Source organism: Chiloscyllium punctatum, chromosome 29 (assembly GCF_047496795.1).
Source record: "Chiloscyllium punctatum isolate Juve2018m chromosome 29, sChiPun1.3, whole genome shotgun sequence".
Taxonomy (NCBI): Eukaryota; Metazoa; Chordata; class Chondrichthyes; order Orectolobiformes; family Hemiscylliidae; genus Chiloscyllium; species Chiloscyllium punctatum.
Genome location: NC_092767.1, coordinates 69,304,739 through 69,323,292, shown reverse-complemented (window position 1 = coordinate 69,323,292; position 18,554 = coordinate 69,304,739). Strand labels below are relative to the sequence as shown.

The 18,554-nt window shown below is 43.2% G+C and overlaps 1 protein-coding gene across 2 annotated transcripts in view; it reads right to left on the bottom strand.

Annotated features, from left to right (window-relative positions):
- clptm1 (CLPTM1 regulator of GABA type A receptor forward trafficking) overlaps window positions 1-18,554 on the bottom strand; it is a 64,539-nt gene that overhangs the window by 28,179 nt on the left and 17,806 nt on the right. For both annotated transcript variants that reach the window (XM_072549351.1, XM_072549352.1), the window contains exons 2-7: window positions 18,303-18,442; window positions 14,476-14,599; window positions 9,622-9,780; window positions 4,084-4,201; window positions 3,316-3,401; window positions 3,092-3,212 (exon numbers count right to left, since the gene is read on the bottom strand). In XM_072549351.1, the coding sequence (XP_072405452.1) occupies window positions 3,092-3,212; window positions 3,316-3,401; window positions 4,084-4,201; window positions 9,622-9,780; window positions 14,476-14,599; window positions 18,303-18,442 (748 nt within the window). The remainder of the gene's footprint in view (window positions 1-3,091; window positions 3,213-3,315; window positions 3,402-4,083; window positions 4,202-9,621; window positions 9,781-14,475; window positions 14,600-18,302; window positions 18,443-18,554) is intronic.

Below are 18,554 nucleotides of genomic sequence, written 5' to 3'. Positions count from 1 at the left end.
TGCTCCTATTTCCTATGTTTGTATATTTCTACATTTAATCTTAGATTTCAAAAATGAACAGCAAGAAAACAAACCAGAAAAATAGATCTCAGTGAGCAGCCTGCCCAGATTTTGCATGCTTGATTTTAGCCATAGAATTGATGTGGAAGCGATACATTGAAATGATCTTAAAGAGGATGATTATAAAGGGGAGAGTAAAGAAACTGGCTTTTCACCAGAGTGGACGCGGTCAGCAGGATAATTGACTGGATGATCCATAAAGAAAAATTTTGATACAGCAAACAGGGAAAAAAAAAATCAGTCAACAAGTTGGGAATTAGAGGGACTTTAAGATCAGCAAAAGATGAGGGAGAATTTGGGAGGACAATTTTTAAGTGCAAATTCTTCAAAGGTCAAAATAGAGTTGGAAGTACAATCCATAATTACTTTTAAACAGAGTTACATAAATAAACATGAAAAGTTCAAGGAGATACAAGATGAGGGACTAGTAAGCACCACAACTCTTTTTAAGTTGCCAATTCTATGAACCAACTGACATGCCTTTTCTATGTTTCAGAGAGTTTAAGAGAAGAGAGCTTATGCTGGAATGTATAAAACATTGGCTTGGCCACAGCTAGAGTACTGTATGCAGTTCTGGAACCCATATTATAGCAGGGAAGTGATAGCACTGGAGAGGATGCAGAGGCGATTTACCAGAACAATACCTGGGCTAGAGAGTTTCAGTAATGGAGAGAGGTTGGACAGACTGGGACTGTTCTCCTTTGAGTAGAGAGGATTGAGCGGGGGGGGGAAATGGTTGCAAAGTCTAAAATGATGGGGTGCATAGATGGAGTAGACAGGAAGAAACTTTTCCTTTTGATAGAGGGATTAACGATCTGTGGCACAGATTTAAGGGAAGAGGCAGGAGGCTTACAGAGGGGTGTAAGAAAAACTCTTTCACCCAGAGGTTTGTACGAAACTGGAACTCATTGCCTGTAAGGGTGGTCAAGGCAGAAGTTTTCATAAGATTTAATAAGCATTTAGATGTGCACTTGCAATGCAAGACATACGATGTTATGGGTCAAGTGCTTGAAGATGGGTTAGCATAGTTGGGTGGTTGTTTTTGACCACTGCAGACATGACAGGTCAAAGAATCTTTTTCTGTGCTTTAGATCTCTATGACTCAGCCCAGACTTGGAATAAAACAGAATGAAATAAACATACAATTATTTACAAATTCTTTTAGCTAGCTTAAGGCACCTGAAACCATTTTGTAACCAATTAAGCACTTTAAAGTTCAGTCACTGTTGCAAGCGCAATGGCCACTCTCTACACAGCAGTATCACACTGCTATTTGTGGGATAATGTCCAGGTGATTGGCTTATCTGAAAGATGCAAGTTTTCTGATCTGCATGACTCTATAGGTAGTGTTTCTACTGTGCTATAAAATATAACTAATTTTAAGTCTAAGAATTTAACCAGAATACAATCTTCAGAATGCACCATGCTTCTAAAATTAATTTTAAACTTTCTATATTCATGTCTTCCAGTTTGAATGTCTCCAATCAAGTCTCTATTAAAACATTGAAAAAAACCCAAAATGAAATCTCACAGCTTCCATGAGAGCTATGATCAGTGTGCAATATCCTTCCTTGTCTGCCCTACAACCTTTGATATGGTTGACTGAACCACACCCCTCTACAGTCCAGCAGAGTGGACCAGCTCTCACTTGATTCACTTTGTACTTATCCATTTACATCATTCCCACCAACACATTTGAAATCTGCAGTCTCGCCAACTCCATCCAGATCGCGTCACACGCTAAACTGAACTGTATGAAATTATGACTTTGTATTCAATCTCAAATCAAATTCGATCAATATCCATATCTCTCGGTTTGCCTACTTTCACATCTGTAAGAGTACCTGCCCTCAACTACTAACTCAGCACACATCTCAGTCATGTTCAGACTGACACTGGAGATTTACCCATCCATTCTCAGTCTTCCCAGTGCAAATATAAAACTCTCATCCCCCTCCATACAAGCCCCATCAAAGTCCTGCCCGTCTTGATCTCTGTCACTTCCCCCACCCTAACTCCAAGCAAGCTCTCCATTTCAGGATCATCTCACTTGCTCCTCATTTCATCATTGGTGGCTGTGCCTTAAACAAATGAAGTCCAAAGGTCTGAAACTCGCTGTCTAAATTTCTCTACTTTACATTCTATATTAAAATCCTTCTGAAACTCACTTTCCCGTCCAAGCTCGTGCTCAACAGCCTTAATGCCTGCTTCTTTGGCTCAACATTATAATTTCCACTCGTGACTCCAAGCAGTGTAGTGGATCTCTTTCTACGCAAAAAAGATGCTACACAGATGCAAGTTACTTCTTTCATTATTGAAAATATTGGTGAAAAAAATATGATTTTGCCAAGCAGCAGCCAATTTTATTCTAGACTGGCGACACAGTTTCTCAATAAGCAGTTAAATCTCACCCTTCTGCCCACTGCTAGCAGGGAAATCATTATTAAAAAAGCAAACCCAGCAGCAGTTCACTAAGTGAACTATTGCTGCTATATGAGTCTGCTTCAGTTTAACGGGCAAGTCCTTAAGACACATATTGCCAAGGTGTACAGAAACAGGGTACATTGCTGGGCTTCACATTACATTGGTAACTGCATTTCACCACACAGTTGCTAACTGCTCTAACACTTTGAAAAAGGAAGAAAATTAGAACGTAGAAAATTACAGTAGAGAACAGGCCCTTTGGACCATGATGTCGTGCCAAGGTTTAATCCTAATGTAAAATATAGTAACTTAACCTACGCACCCCTCAACTCACTGCTATCCATGTGCATGTCCAGCAGTCGCTTAAATGTCCCCAATGACTCTGCTTCCACCATCACAGCTGGCAACGCATTCCATGTATTCACAACTCTCTGCATAAAGAACCTACCTCTGATGTCTCCTTTATACCTTCCTCCTAATATCTTCAAACGATGACTTCTCGTACCAGTCAATCCTGCCCTGGGGAAAAGTCTCTGGCTATTGACTCTATCTATTCCACTCAAAATTGACTCATCGGAAGGTCAAGGGGCAATGAGTATCCACTTACACTGGTCTAATGGAGGTGGTACTGCTCCCATTGACCACGCTGTGTGATCATCTACGATGTGGACTGTGAGGTTTGGATGCCAGTGGGAAATAATCTCAACGGGTCCATAGTCCTCAGCTCGCTGCAAATGAAATAGGAATACGCAGACAACATCATTAAACAACTTTAAATATTTACGTTCACAATAGAGCTTTAAATACATTAAAAAAAGCTTCCAAACATACCTTAATTATTTCAGGGTCAGCATCCGTCTGCCCAGTCAGAAGATTTTTTGTCTTTTGAAACTTCCTCCTCTTGTACTTGTTCAACACTAGGGAGGAACGGACAACTGGTTAACCAAGAGACATTGGTTACTCCTGAAAGGCACAGCACCAGGACTGATTTGCAAACCTTCCTGGGCTTCCCAAACACATCATCAAACCTCACTAGTGTACCACACGGGAAAGCAAGCTTCACTACTTCCAGAATCATCACAAAACGTACAGATTTTAAAGAGTCGCAATTTTCCAACTGACCTGTGTTTTAGACACAGATTGACAGAAAAGCAAGGACCTGGTTACTACACTTAAGAATTACTATTTATTACAAACAAACAGCCTCCAGATGTAGGTAAACAATTATGAGCCATCAGCATATAACAGTATTGTTAAAATTCTAATCCCCTCGCACGCTCCTCCTTACACACACACAGAAAAACAGACAGGGGAAAAAAAAGGATGTTTGGATTACTAATCTAATGATAATACCACTATGTCACTATCTCCCCCAAACTGAAGGTAGACAAAGTCAGAAATCACACAACGCCAGGTTACAGGCCAAACAAATCACAAGCTTTCAAGTTCACAAGCTCACCTGATGAAGGGGCAGCGCTCCAAAAGCTTGTGATTCAAATAAACCCGTTGGACTACAACCTGGTGTTGTGTGACTTCTGACTTTGTCCACCCCAGTCCAACACCGGCCCCTCCACAAATTGAAGATGTACTTTGGCTTACTTCTTGATGTTGACACTGTAGCCAGGCGTCTGTACTGGGCTTTCCTCATTGGATCGGGATGATACCCGCTCTTGGTGAAATATATGTGAATGTACATGGAACCATTGGATTTCATATGCTGTAATAGAAATAGTGAGTGTTATTTTCAGGTTTACATTTAACAACTCTAATAAATCCTGACTGATGGCGAAAACTGAAGCCTAATTAACACCGACCGATATCACAACATACTCAAATTATTGCTAATTTTCAAAACTAAGACAAATTTGCTTCAACAATGCACTGTATTCCCTATTATTCAACAATGTGGCTCAGTGGTTAGCAGTGCTGCCTCACAGCACCAGTGGAGAAAGTGAGGACTGCAGATGCTGGAGATCAGAGCTGAAAATGTGTTGCTGGAAAAGCACAGCAGGTCAGGCAGCATCCAAGGAACAGGAGAATCGACGTTTCGGGCATCAGCCCTTCTTCAGGAATCCTGCTGCACTTTTCCAGCAACACATTTTCAGCTCACAGCACCAGTGAACTGGTTCAATTCAACCCTTGGGTGACTGCCTGAGTGGACTCTGCAAATTCTCCCCATGTCTGCATGAGTTTCCTCGAGGTGCTCCAGTTTCCTCCCACAATCCAAAGGGGAGCAGGTTAGGTGGACTGGTCATGCTAAATTGCCCATAGTGTCTAGGGATGCGTAAGTTAGCCATGGGAAATGTAGGGATAGGGTAGGGGAGGGGTCTGGGTGGGATGCTCTTCGGATAGGTAAGAAGTCGATGGGCCAAACGGCCTACTTCAACACTGTAGGGATTCTATTTGGAGATTACAATTTTTTTTTTTAAAAATCACCATTTTAACCACATCTGAACGTAGCAATTAGCCTGCAAACATAGAACCCAAAGTGTGACTGTACCATTGACAGAATATCACTAATCACGACTCACAAAATTCTACATCACCTCAATACAATGAGGAATTGTCAACCCCTTTTCAAAGTTCTTGGACAGTTGATTGGGGGCCAGGGGGGAGTGGGAGGAGGTTGAAAAACCTGGCTGTGTTCCTAGGATCTGGGAGACAGAGGATTACCCAGTTGAGACACATCTAACATTAAAAGCAACAAGAAGGTACATACAGAGAAACAGTTTTCTCTGGTGAGGAGAAAATCAAGAATGTAAATAGTTCGTTAAAATTACACCCTGTCATTTACGAGCAACATCAAGTTATTTTTTATTTTGTAAGCGCAATGCGTAACAAATTTGAGAACTCTGTCCCACTCCCCTCTGACTAATGCACCTAACACTATGGACAATTTAGCATGGCACATCTTTGGACTGTCGGAGGAAACCCACACAGACATGGGGAGAATGTGCAAACTCCACACAGACAGTCGCCCGAGGCTGGAATTGAACCCGGGTCCTGGTGCTGTGAGGCAGCAGTGCTAACCACTGAGCCACTGTGCCACCCACAAAACTAATGCCAGGGTTCACGATGTCTCCGATTTGTTTTTGGGATTCTTAAGGGGGTGGGGGAGCAGCCCCAACTCGCAGCCCACATAGGCACCAATGACATAGGTAGGAATAGGGATGAGGATTTAATGCAGAAATTCAGGGAGCTAGGGTAGAAGCGAGAACAAACAGAGTTGTTATCTCTGGTTTGTTATCTGCGTGAGGCAAGGAATAGGGAGAGAGGAGTTGAACTTGTGGCCACAGGAATGGTGCAGGAGGGAGGAATTCAGATACTTGGATAACTGGGGCTTATTTTATGGTAGGTGGGACCTCTACAAACAGGATGGTCTATTCCTGAACCACATGGATACCCATATCCTGGGGGGATATTTGCTAATGCTCTTCAAGAGGGTTTAAACTAATTCAGCAGGGGGATGGGAACCTAAAATTGTAGTTCCAGTGTCCAGGAGGTTGAGAGTAGTCAGGTCAGAAATAAGGTTTTGAAATCGCAAGAGTGTACCCGCAGCCACAAAAGTGGTTTGAAGTGTGTCCGGAATAAGGTGGATGAAATTGCAGCATGGATTGGTACCTGGGACTTCAATGCTGTGCCCTTTTTGGAGACATGAATAGAGCAGGGACAGGAATGGTTGCTGCAGGTTCCGAGGTTTAGATGTTTCAGTAAGAACAGGGAAGGTCGTAAAAGAGGGGGAGGCGTGGCATTGTTAGTCAAGGACAGTATTACGGTGGCAGAAAGGATGTTTGAGGACTCGTCTACTGAGGTAATTTGGGCTGAGGTTACCAACAGGAAAGGAAAGGTGACTCTGTTGGGAGTTTTCTATCGGCCTCTGAATAGTTCCAGAGATGTAGAGACAAGGATAGCAAAGATGATTCTGGATAGGAGTGAGAGTAGCAGGGTAGCTGTTATGGGGCACTTTAACTTTCCAAATATTGACTGGAAATGCTACAGTTCGAGTACTTTAGATGGGTCAGTTTTTGTCCAATGTGTGCAGGAGGGTTTCCTGACACAGTATGCAGACAAACCAACAAGGGGCGAGGCCACATTGGATTCGGTACTGGGTAATGAACCAGGCCAGGTGTTAGATTTGGAGGTAGGTGAGCACTTTGATGATAGTGACCACAATTCGGTTATGTTTCCTTTAGCGATGGAAAGGGATATAATATATATATATATACACACCGCAGGGCAAGAGTTATAACTAGGGGAAAGGCAATGATAATGCGTTTAGGCAAGATTTAGGATGCACAGGATGGGGAAGGAAACTGCAGGGGATGGGCACAACTGAAATGTGGAGCTTATTCAAGGAACAGCTACTGCGTGTCCTTGATAAGTATGTACCTGACAGGCTGGGAGGAAGTGGGTGAATCTCTTGTCAAGAGGAAGAAGGAAGCTTATGTAAGGATAAGACGTGAAGGCTCAGTTTGGGCACTTGAGAGTTACAAGCTAATCTGGAAAGACCTAAAGAGAGAGCTAAGAAGAGTCAGGAGAGGATATGAGAAGTCGCTAGCAGGTAGGATCAAGGAAAACCCTAAGGCTTTCTCTAGATAGGTCATGAATAAACAAACAACTAACGTAAGATTAGGGCCAATCAAGGACAGTAGTGGGAAGTTGTGTGTGGAGTCCGAGGAGATAGGAGAGGTGCTAAATGAATATTTTTCGTCAGTATTCAAAGTGGAAAAAGACAATGTCGTTGAGGAGAATACTGAGATACAGGCAATACTGAGATACAGGCTACTAGACTAGACAGGATTGAGATTCACAAAGAGGAGATGTTAGCAATTCCAGAAAGCGTGAAAGTAGATAAGTCCCCTGGGCCAGATGGGATTTAACCTAAGATTCTCTGGGAAGCCAGGGATGAGATTGCAGAGCCTTTAGCTTTGATCTTTATCGTCACTGTCTACAGGAATACAGCTCCTGTAGTGCCAGAAATCTGGAGGATCACAAAAAATGTTGCCCCCTTGTTCAAGGAGGGGAGTAGAGACAACACTGGTAATTAGAGACCAGTGAGCCTTACTTTGGTTGTGAGTAAAATGTTGGAAAGGGTTATAAGAAATAGGATTTATAATCATCTAGAAAGGAATAATTTGATTAGGGACAGTCAACACAGTTTTGTGAAGGGTACGTCATACCTCACAAACCTCACTGAGTTCTTTGAGAAGGTGACCAAACAGGTAGAAGAGTGTAAAGACGGTTGATGTGGTGTCTATGGATTTCAGCAAGGACTCCATAAGGTTCTCCACGATAAGTCATTGCAGAAAATATGGAGGTATGGGATTGAGGGTGATTTGGATCAGAAATTGGCTGGCTGAAAGAAGACAGAAGGTGGTGGTTGATGGGAAATGTTCATCCTGGAGTTCAGTTACTAGTGGTATACCGCAAGGATCTGTTTTGGGGCCACTGCTGTTTGTCATTTTTATAAATGACCCAGATAAGAGCATAGAAGGATGAGTTAGGAAATTTGTAGATGACACTAAAGTCGGCGGAGTTGTAGATAGTACCAAAGGATGTGGCAGGTTACAGAGGAACATTGATACGCTGCAGAGGTGGGTCGAAAGGTGGCAGATGGAGTTTAATGCAGAAAAGTGAGAGGTGATTCACTTTGGAAGGAGCAACAGAAATACAGAATATTGGGATAATGGTAAGATTCTTGGTTGTGTAGATGAGCAGAAACATCTGTGTCCATATACGTAAATCCCTCAAAGTTGCCACCCTGGTTGATAGGGTTGTTAAGATGGGGTACAGCGTGCTAGCTTTTACTGGTACAGGGATTGAGCTTTGGAACCATGAGGTAATGCTGTAGCTGTACAAAACTTTGGCGCGGCTGCACTTTGAGTATTGCATATAGCTCTGGTCACCACATTAGAGGAAGGATGTGGAAGATTTGGAAAGGGTGCAGAGGAGATTTATGAGCATGTTGCCTGGTATGGAGGGAAGGTCTTATGAGGAAAGGCCGAGGGACTTGAGGCAGTTTGTTAGACAGAAGGTTGAGAGATAACTTAATTGAGATAGAAGATAATCAGAGGATTAGGTAGGGTGGACAGTGAGAGCCTTTTTCCTCGGATGGTGATGGCTGGCATGAGGTGACATAGTTTACATTGAGGGGTGATAGCTACAGGACAGATGTCAGAGGTAGCTTCTTTACTCAGAGTAGTAAGGGCATGGAATGCCCTGCCTGCAACAGTAGTGGACTTGCCAACGTTAAAGGCATTTAAATGGTCATTAGATAAACATATGGATGAAAATGGAATAGTGTAGGTTAGATGGGCTTCAGATTAGTTTCGTAGGTCGGCACAACATCAATGGCCAAAGGGCCCAAATTGCGCTGTAATGTTCAATGTTCTATACTCATCAGATCTGATACAAGCTGAAGGTATAAATGTATTATTTTCTCAGACATCTGGACTATTAGCCTAATAACAAAACAGGGAGCCCACTTTTAACATTTCCCCTTTTAAAGTCTTTTCACTTTAGCATCATTATTGGGACCAGAAATCTCAATAAGCATTGATTGTAATTCACTGCAATTCACTGTAATTCAGAATGTAACCTGACCTGACAGGCATCATTTGATGCGATACCTCCCTCTCTCAGATTTGAGGCCATTCTCAGCCATTTCACTTGCAACCCTTTCCATGTGCACCACTGCGCGAGATCTTCACGGAGACTGCAGGACTCCCCTCACAGATTGTGGCCCAGAACCAGAGGCAGAACAGGGGAAGAGGCACCAAACTCCACATGGCCTTCACCTTGACCCCTCCCCTCCCAAAACCCAAGAGTTAACCTCATGCCTGATCCACAACAGCTTAAAGGAACAGAAAAGGTTGACGGGCTCAACAATGACCAACATCACAACAGTCTGGGTGGGTGGGGGGGGCGCAAGGCCTCACGACTTGTCAAGAAACACAACTGCAGCCAAGGCCAAGCCAGCAAGAACAGGTACCACCAGGCAACAGCCGCAATGTCACATGTGAGCATCCCAGTAGGTGCCCAAAGCCCAATGAGCAGACTGAATCTAGTAATTCCCAGGAATTTAAACTCTTACTATAAAACAGATTGAAGAAACAGTCAAAAGCCATTTTCTCACACCTCAGTTGTTTCTATTTCTCCGTAGTGTTCATAACATCCTGTCCCAGATTCTCCACTCGTCCAGTCTCCATACACCAGATCGAGGTGCTCCCAGAAAAGTGGAGCACTGTCGTTAAATTCTGCGAAATGCTCATTCTCTGAAATATAAACACGTAGGTCCTGCAAGGATCACGAAGGAGATATTTAATGTAAATAACGAGGAATGAAAAGCAATTAATGCAGATATGATGAAATGTGAGTATTTCTGCAGTGATCTTGGAGAACAGATATTAGATTAGATTAGATTACTTACACAGTGTGGAAACAGGCCCTTCGGCCCAACAAGTCCACACCGCCCCGCCGAAGCGCAACCCACCCAACCCCTACATTTACCCCTCACCTAACACTACGGGCAATTTAGCATCTTTGGAGTGTGGGAGGAAACCGGAGCACCCGGAGGAAACCCACGCAGACACGGGGAGGACGTGCAAACTCCACACAGTTAGTTGCCTGAGGCGAGAATTGAACCCGGGTCTCAGGCGCTGTGAGGCAGCAGTGCTAACCACTGTGCCACCGTGCCGCCCATAGATAGTTGAGAGGACATTTGATAGATGAGTTCAAAATCATTTGGGCTGTGGACAAAGTATGCAAGAAGAAACTACTGTTGGCAGAAGGAGGGAAAACAAGTGGGCACAGGTTTAACACTATTGATAAAAGATATAATGATAAAATGAGGAAGACGTTTTCACACACTGAATGGTTAATATCTGGAATGCACTGTCCCAGTGTGGTAGAGGATCATCTAATCAAACCATTCAAGAGGGGATTGCATTATTATCTTAAAAGGAAGAATGCACAGGGTTAGAGGGAGAAACTGGGAAACTGACACTTGGTGTACTGCTCCTTCGCCATGATTGGATTAGACTAGATTAGATTCCCTACAGTACGGAAACACGCCAGTTGGCCCAACAAGTCCACAATGACCCTCCGAACAGCAATCACCCTGACCTACTCACCACCCCATATTTACCCGACTAATGCACCTAACACTATGGGCAATTTAGCACGGCCAAATCACCCTGACCTGCATATCTTTGGACTGTGGGAGGAAACCGGAGCATCCAGAGGAAACCCACGCAGACACGGGGAGGATGTGCAAACTCCACACAGACAGTCGCTAGAGGCCGGAATCAAAACTGCTGTGAGGCAGCAGTGCTTACCACTGAGCCGCTGTGCCACCCACAGGGTGATGTGACAGGCAAAACGCTCTCCTCTCTGCTCCAACTGGCAGCTCATCTCCTCCCCATCGTGAGTAATTAGGGATGGGCAGTAAATACTGATGCCTATCCAGTAACACTTATATCCCATGAGTTTAAGCTTAAGAAATGACTCTCTGATCTAATCTGCACGTCACCACTGAACTGCTGAACACTCAAACACATGTAAAATTCGAATGAAATCGAGAAAAGGGCCAATTCATTTGCCGACAAAAGCACTTAGAATGGCAAAGAAAAGGCAGCATGGGAATTGTTGAAGGATTACTGACAAGTTAATGGAGATACAAGTTTTATTATTTTTCCAATATATGTAACACAGAGCCAGGCCATTAGTCCAATGTAGAAAAGTAAGAACTGAAACATAAACTGCTGTTCATCTAAAGGATCTTGATTAAACAACAACTGAACCATTCATTATCTACTTTTATTATACAGAAAAAGGACGGCTCTTGTGCCATGCTGGTAGCATTGAGCCAGAAAGCCCAGGCTCAAGCCTCAACTGCTCCAGAGGTGTGTATTAACATTGCTGAACAAATCGATTAAAAATACCTAAAAGGCCAGAGGGGAACTAAAGGGTCAAAAATAATTTATCAAAATTATACCAGACAGTGTCTTTCCCTAAAGAACAGAAGATTGATGAATGTCTTGATGGAGGCTTCACCTGTGTTTATGATCTACACACCTCCTGCCAACTCCACCAACATGACCTGTCATTCTGCTCATTCTCATTTGCTTACTGAGCTCCCTATAAACACATCAACACCAGTTAGCCCAACTACTCTTTGTGGCTCAGCGTTTCACATTCTAACCACACTGGATGAAACAGTTGATACTATCCTGAACTCTTTACTGCATTTATCCCCGATAACCTTGTATTATGATCCTAGCTCTGGTCTCTGGTGGAAAGACCATCTATATGCCTATTGTATTAAGCTCATTCATGACCTCTATCAAATCATCTATAAACCTACTTACCTTAGGGAAAAGGGATGGCTCAGTCTGGCGTCATGCTAACAAATTTTCGAATGCACCTTCTCTCAAATCTCACGGTCTATCTTATAATATAGAGTAGCATCACATCCATACTATTCCAACTGTGATCTAAGGTTCTACACCTAAACACAACATCTTGGCTTTTTATTTCTACCGAATTTCTATCATGTAACCTTGGCTTTAGGCATCTTATGCTAGATGCTGGGACGAAGAATGTTGATGAACTCTCTTAAAGTTCCGCTCCCTTTTGTTCAATCACTGCTTTCAAAGTCTGACAGTGCTTCCCTTTTTATTTACGGGATGTTGGCAATGCTGGCTCGGTCATCCTTTGTTGCTCATCTCCCACTGCGCTCAAGGTGGTGATGGTGATCATTATCTTGAACTGTTACAGTCCATTCTTACTTCAAAATGATGCCTTTGGCCTAACCATTGCAATAAAAAAAAATTCTCTCACAGCAACAGTTTGACCCGATCTGTAGCACTTAGAACCACATCCTTCCTAGATTTCAGCTAAATTGACATGTCTGTGCAGTAATCATTTACCAGTGATACCCTCATGTAAGACTTAAGCCAAGAGCCCATACCCTACACCTGTCTTAAGCCAACTGAAGGGTCCCCGGATTTGAAATGTTAAGTGTTTCCTCTCCACAGATGCCACGCCTACTGAGTTCCTTCAGCAAACTTTCCACAACAATACAAATAAATAAATGCACTATTCCAATTGCACCTTATGCTAACTGAACAACACATCGGTCATTGGAGGATTAGATATGCTGTTAAATGAAGTATCAAATGCATAGGTAACGAGAGTATGGTAAATGGGAGAAGGCATGCAAGAAAGAAAAAAACTATATTAATTTCTACAGCCTGGGATATTTATCACATTGGTACAATTATATTGTTTAAAAGATTGTTGGGCTTTCAGACTGTGCCTTTAGTTTAAGGTAAAATGAAGGGGGTCACACAAACTATTGCCAAGTCTGACAGCCAGCCCAGGTGGCTTGGTCATTAGACATTAAAGGGTTCACAGACTGTTGGACTAGGAAGAAGGTACTTGGGAAAGAATGGCAGCAGAGAGTGGACAGACTGAGAGCTTACAAAGGGCCAGAAAAAAACGTGTTCAAGATGCTTGGTAGGAAAGAGTTACACTTTGAAATATACATTAACTTCTAAGATGAGAGAGCAGAGGTGTCAAGGATAGCTAATTTGCAACCTTATTGGGTTACAGACTTTCCTAAAATCTCACTAAATATCAGACAGGCCAGGTTGCTAGGGTCCAGGGGATAGCAAGCAGCTAGAAGTCTCTATGGTTCTCCAAGCCACAGTGTGGGTGGAAATGTGCAGACAGAATGGAAGAGCACACTTGAGGGGAGTTAAAAATGGAGCTGTTTGCATTGGAGGGAGATTTCCATTAATTACTTCATTGTGAAGAATAATTCTCCAGTTGGAGGCTAAAAAGGCAAAACAATGGAAATAAACCCTCAGGACTAGGAATAATCAGATATTAATTGGAAAGTTGAATTTCGTTTTAGAAAAATGATCAGTCTCAGTGTAAATCATAACAACGTGTAGTTGAGACTCAACAGGGTCTAAGCACAGATCCTGCTGAACCTGTGGGAGAAACTCAGCAGGTCTGGCAGCATCTGTAGAGAGAAAGCAGATTTAAGCTTCAAGTCCAGCAACCTTTCTTTAGTTAGCTTTAAGGCAAATTTAGTGTGTGGGGTTTTGGCTTAAATATATGAGGCTACCAGTGGGTCCAATCAGGCACAGTACCTGCCGTGGTTCAGCTGAAAGTACTCTCACCTGAGTCAGAAGGTTGTAGGTTTAAGACCAACTTGAATGAGTTAGAATCACAGAATCCCAACAACATGGCCACTGGCCCAACAAGTCCATACCAACCCTCTGAAGAGCAACCCATCCAGACCTACTCTCCAACACTAATCTACATTTACCCCCTGACTAATGCACCTAGACTACACAGCCCTGAACACTGTGGGGCAATTTAGCGTGACCGATCTACCAAACCTGCACATTGTGGGAGGAAACCAGAGCACCCAGAGGAAACCCACAAAGGCATGGACAGAGATTTTTTTTTGTGCTCAATTTTTTTTTTTTTTGCTTTTTTTTTTGTTTTTTTGTCTCAAAATTTTTTAAATTTCTAAAAAAAAAGAAAAAAAATTTTTTTTTGTGCTCTATCAACTTTGCTGAAAACAAAATTACCCAATCATTGCTGCTTGCAGGAGCTAGCAATGTGCAAATTGTTGCAAAATGTGCAAATCCTACATTGCTACAGTGACTAGACCTCAAATGGGAATCATTGGGTGTAAAGAGCTTTGGGTGGTCTGGGGTACTCAAAGGATGTTCGCTAAATAATTCTTCCTTGTTCTCTTTGAGAGATCAAAACAAAAACAGAAATGAGTGGAAAAGTACACCAAATGCTTCAGAAGTTCAGTTCAAGATTTTGAACAGAACTCTTTACTTCAACTGAAAAGCAATTTACTTCACTCTAAGATGCAAACACTTGCATTCTCTGTGAGAGGTTTATTTTGTGGTGGTGGTGATGGACGTGCTGTGGTGAATGATTCAGAAAGCAATTCTACTGTACCATGAGTGTGTCTTTGGGGAAAAGATTGCGGCTGGGCTGTCGCGCTACTCCCGTCGGATCGCTCTGCTCTGGGGGTGCACTTCCACGGCGGAACCAACTGCTGATCAGCCAGATGATAAAAATTCTGAAAAACATTTTTTTTTAAAAAAAGGTCACCGTTCAGTAAAATAACAGACTTAAAGCAAAACTCTAACACACCATGTCTGTCATAGCTCACCTTCCAAAAGCAAAATCCCTTCCAACTGAGATCAGGATAGTCAAAGAGGTCAGGAGAATTACTGAGGTGGGTTTGACAAAACATTAATCACCAGATAGAAAACTGGAATTCGCTTTGTGAAGAGTACATTTAAAAATGATAATTGAAGGGAATTTTAATAACTAGGTTAGCCTGGAAGAGGGAAACGTTTTAGAAGCAGGCATTTTCATCACAAAGGCCTGACCAACCAGGCCATCTTGCTTTTTTCCAGCTGTGGTGGCTTCAACCCAAATTCCTGGCCCTCTATTCTACTCAACACTTGACAAGGATATTAAATCTACTTTCCTAGTCTAAGCTACAAGTTGTACCTCCCTGATCCAGCTACATCAGGACCAGGTCTTTGCCTAACCAGAGAATATGCTGGACCATGGGAGGTCACACGTTAGGGTTAGTGGGAGGTCTTAACTCAGTCCTTTCTCTACTCATACCTCTTCTAAGGGAGCGGACCTGGATGAAATTTCCCTGCTCCAAACTTCTGATGGTGACCGTCGATGAGCTATCCAACTGTTAGTTTATCACATTTATAGAGGGGAGGTGACCATTCTCCTTTTCTATCTTATTTAGAAAATCCTTCAGCTCTGTTTCCCTAATCTTTGTGGGTTAAAGGGCCTGTTCCTGCGCTGAACGTTTGTTTGTTTGAATGGGTGGAAAAGTAGCAAATGGACTGTAATTGGAGAAGCGTGAGGCTATGCCTCTGGGCAAAGGAAAACAAGCAAGAGGATATACAACAAACAAGAGGATATTGAGAAGGGTACAGAAAGTGAGAGTGCATGTCCACATATCCCTGAGGATGGCAAGACAGGTAGATAAGGTGGTAAAGAAGGCACTTGGAATGCTTTCCTTCAAAGTTTGGGAGAAGATTTGTAGCTCGGGTGCTCGTTGTTGTGATTCTGTTCGCCGAACTGGGAATTTGTCTTGCAAACGTTTCGTCCCCTGTCTAGGTGACATCCTCAGTGCTTGGGAGCCTCCTGTGAAGCGCTTCTGTGCTGTTTCTTCTGGCATTTATAGGGGCCTGTCTCTGCCGCTTCCGGTTGTCAGTTCGAGCTGTCCGCTGTAGTGGCCGGTATATTGGGTCCAGGTCCATGTGTTTGTTGATAGAGTCTGTGGATGAGTGCCATGCCTCTAGGAATTCCCTGGCTGTTCTCTGTTTGGCTTGCCCTATAATGGTAGTGTTGTCCCAGTCGAATTCATGTTGCTTGTCGTCTGTGTGGCTACTAAGGATAGCTGGTCGTGTCGTTTCATGGCTAGTTGTTGTTCGTGTATACGGATCGTTAACTGTCTTCCTGTTTGTCCTATGGAGTGTTTTGTGCAGTCCTTGCATGGGATTTTGTACACTACATTGGTTTTGCTCATGCTGGGTATCGGGTCCTTTGTCCTGGTGAGTTGTTGTCCGAGCGTGGCTGTTGGTTTGTGTGCTGTTATGAGTCCTAGTGGTCGCAGTAGTCTGGCTGTCAGTTCTGAAATACTCCTGATGTATGGTAGTGTGGCTAGTCCTTTCCTTCATCGGGTCACCACATTGCAGGAAGGACAGGAAGTCGAGAGCAAAAAAAAGAGCTTACAGAGAAGATTTACAAGAACTGCAGTTTGTAAACTGCAGCTATGAGAGGAGATTGGATTGGTGCTAGGGTTGGTTTCCTCAGGACAGGAAAGTGAGGAGTGGTCTATTCAAGGTACGTAACATACTGAAGGGCTTGTATAGAGTGAGACAAACAGGGCCTGTTGCCCCTTGCAGAGATGACAATTCCCACGATGCACAGATTTAAGGTGATCAGTAGAAGGATTACAGAGGACATGAGGGTGATGATGGTTTCAGATTCAATACCCAGTTTCATGATTTGAGTCAGAAACTCTCAACTCATTTAAAAGAAGACTGGATCTGGACCCCTGAAGCAGAGTAATCTGCAAGGCTGCATACCAGGTGGTCAAAAATGGGATTTCAATGTGCGGCTAGTTTACGTAGCTGAATGGGCCAAATGGCCACTTTCTGCATCATAACTTTTCTACGTTTCTAATTTTAAATCTGTTCATGTTCTTTCTTTCATCTTTTTGTAAGGGAATTGGTAGCATTTGAAATTACATAGCTACCACAATGGAAGACATTCCATTTTCCAATGACCTACGGAAAATTTATTTTAACTCCCTGCTTCACTCCTCCATCAGTTTGTACTGATTAGCCATAGATGATTGAAATGTTATTTGACGACTGAACCTCTCAAAAGTCTATCATAACAGGAGCATCAATAAGCCATTCAGCCCCTCAGACTTGCTCCATCACCCAATGAGATTGCAGTTGGTCTGCATCTGAACTCGACAGAAAGCCTTGGTTCCAGAACATTCCTGATGAAGGGCTTTTGCCTGAAACGTTGATTTTCCTGCTCCTTGGATGCTGCCTGACCTGCTGTGCTTTTCCAGCAACACTCTAATCTAGACTCCAGAACTCTTATTACCTTATTCAAACCAGACCTCTCAGCCCCAGTTTTGAAATGTCCAAATGTCCTTCTTGGAGGGAGAGATCTGAAGTGTGCTCTGAAATTTTTTTTAAAAAATGTATTCATTTTTCATTGGAAGTTGGTGATGGCACCATCATTTACTGCCCATCCCCAATTGCCTTTGAGAGGTTGGCGATGAGTCATCTCACTGAACCACTGCAGTTCTTCTGGTGTCAGGAAACTTGCAGCGTTGTTGAAGGAGTTCCAGAATTCTGACCCAGTGACACTAAGATGTTTGCAGTACCTAGGTCAATGCTCAGAGGTCTATCCAGTTTCAATTGCTTTGTACCTTTTACGCAACCAAGTAGCAAGCAAGGCTACTTAGCAGAGCGGTTAATAGATTAGATTAGATTAGATTAGATTAGATTAGATTAGATTACTTACAGTGTGGAAACAGGCCCTTCGGCCCAACAAGTCCACACCGCCCCGCCGAAGCGTAACCCACCCATACCCCTACCCCTACATCTACATCTATATCTACATCTACCACTTACCTAACACTACGGGCAATTTAGCATGGCCAATTCACCTGACCTGCACATCTTTGGACTGTGGGAGGAAACCGGAGCACCCGGAGGAAACCCACGCAGACACGGGGAGAACGTGCAAACTCCACACAGTCAGTCGCCTGAGGTGGGAATTGAACCCAGGTCTCTGGCGCTGTGAGGCAGCAGTGCTAACCACTGCTGCCTCACAGACTACCACATTACTGTGGATCTAGAGTCTCACGGAGACCAGAGCAGGTAAGGACAGCAGATTTCCTTCCCTGAAGGACATTACTGAACCTCGACAATGGTCTTATGGTCATCATCACTGAGACTCGCTATCAATTCCAGATTTAGTAGTGAATTTAGTCAGTCATTCTGGATTATTAAACCCATGACATTAGAAGCACACCACCTCTCCATAATGTCCCCTTGTTATCAACATCCACACACAACAGGAAATAGTTTGCACCCATCACCCTTCTATTTCACAAGCCTACTTTCACAACTTGAACCTGTTCCCCCTGTTGGTTCTACTTAATCAGAATGAAATCCTTTCAATGGAGCTAATATTTCTGAACGCGATGTGACTCTCACCTGAATAAAACACCTTTGATGACTTGCCAGGCATTGGGGGGTTGCTGCTGCTGTGGTTGCTGTTGCTGTGGCTGCTGTGTCTCGACCCGATTTCCTTCTGATACTTGGACCTGCCCATCTGCCACCACTTCACTGCTGACCTGCAGAATGCAAACACAACCCTCTCATAGAAATGGACAAACTTTCAACCATGAGGGAAAGATAAACAGAAATGATGGAACAACGTGTAAACTGTTTGCATAAACAAATCAG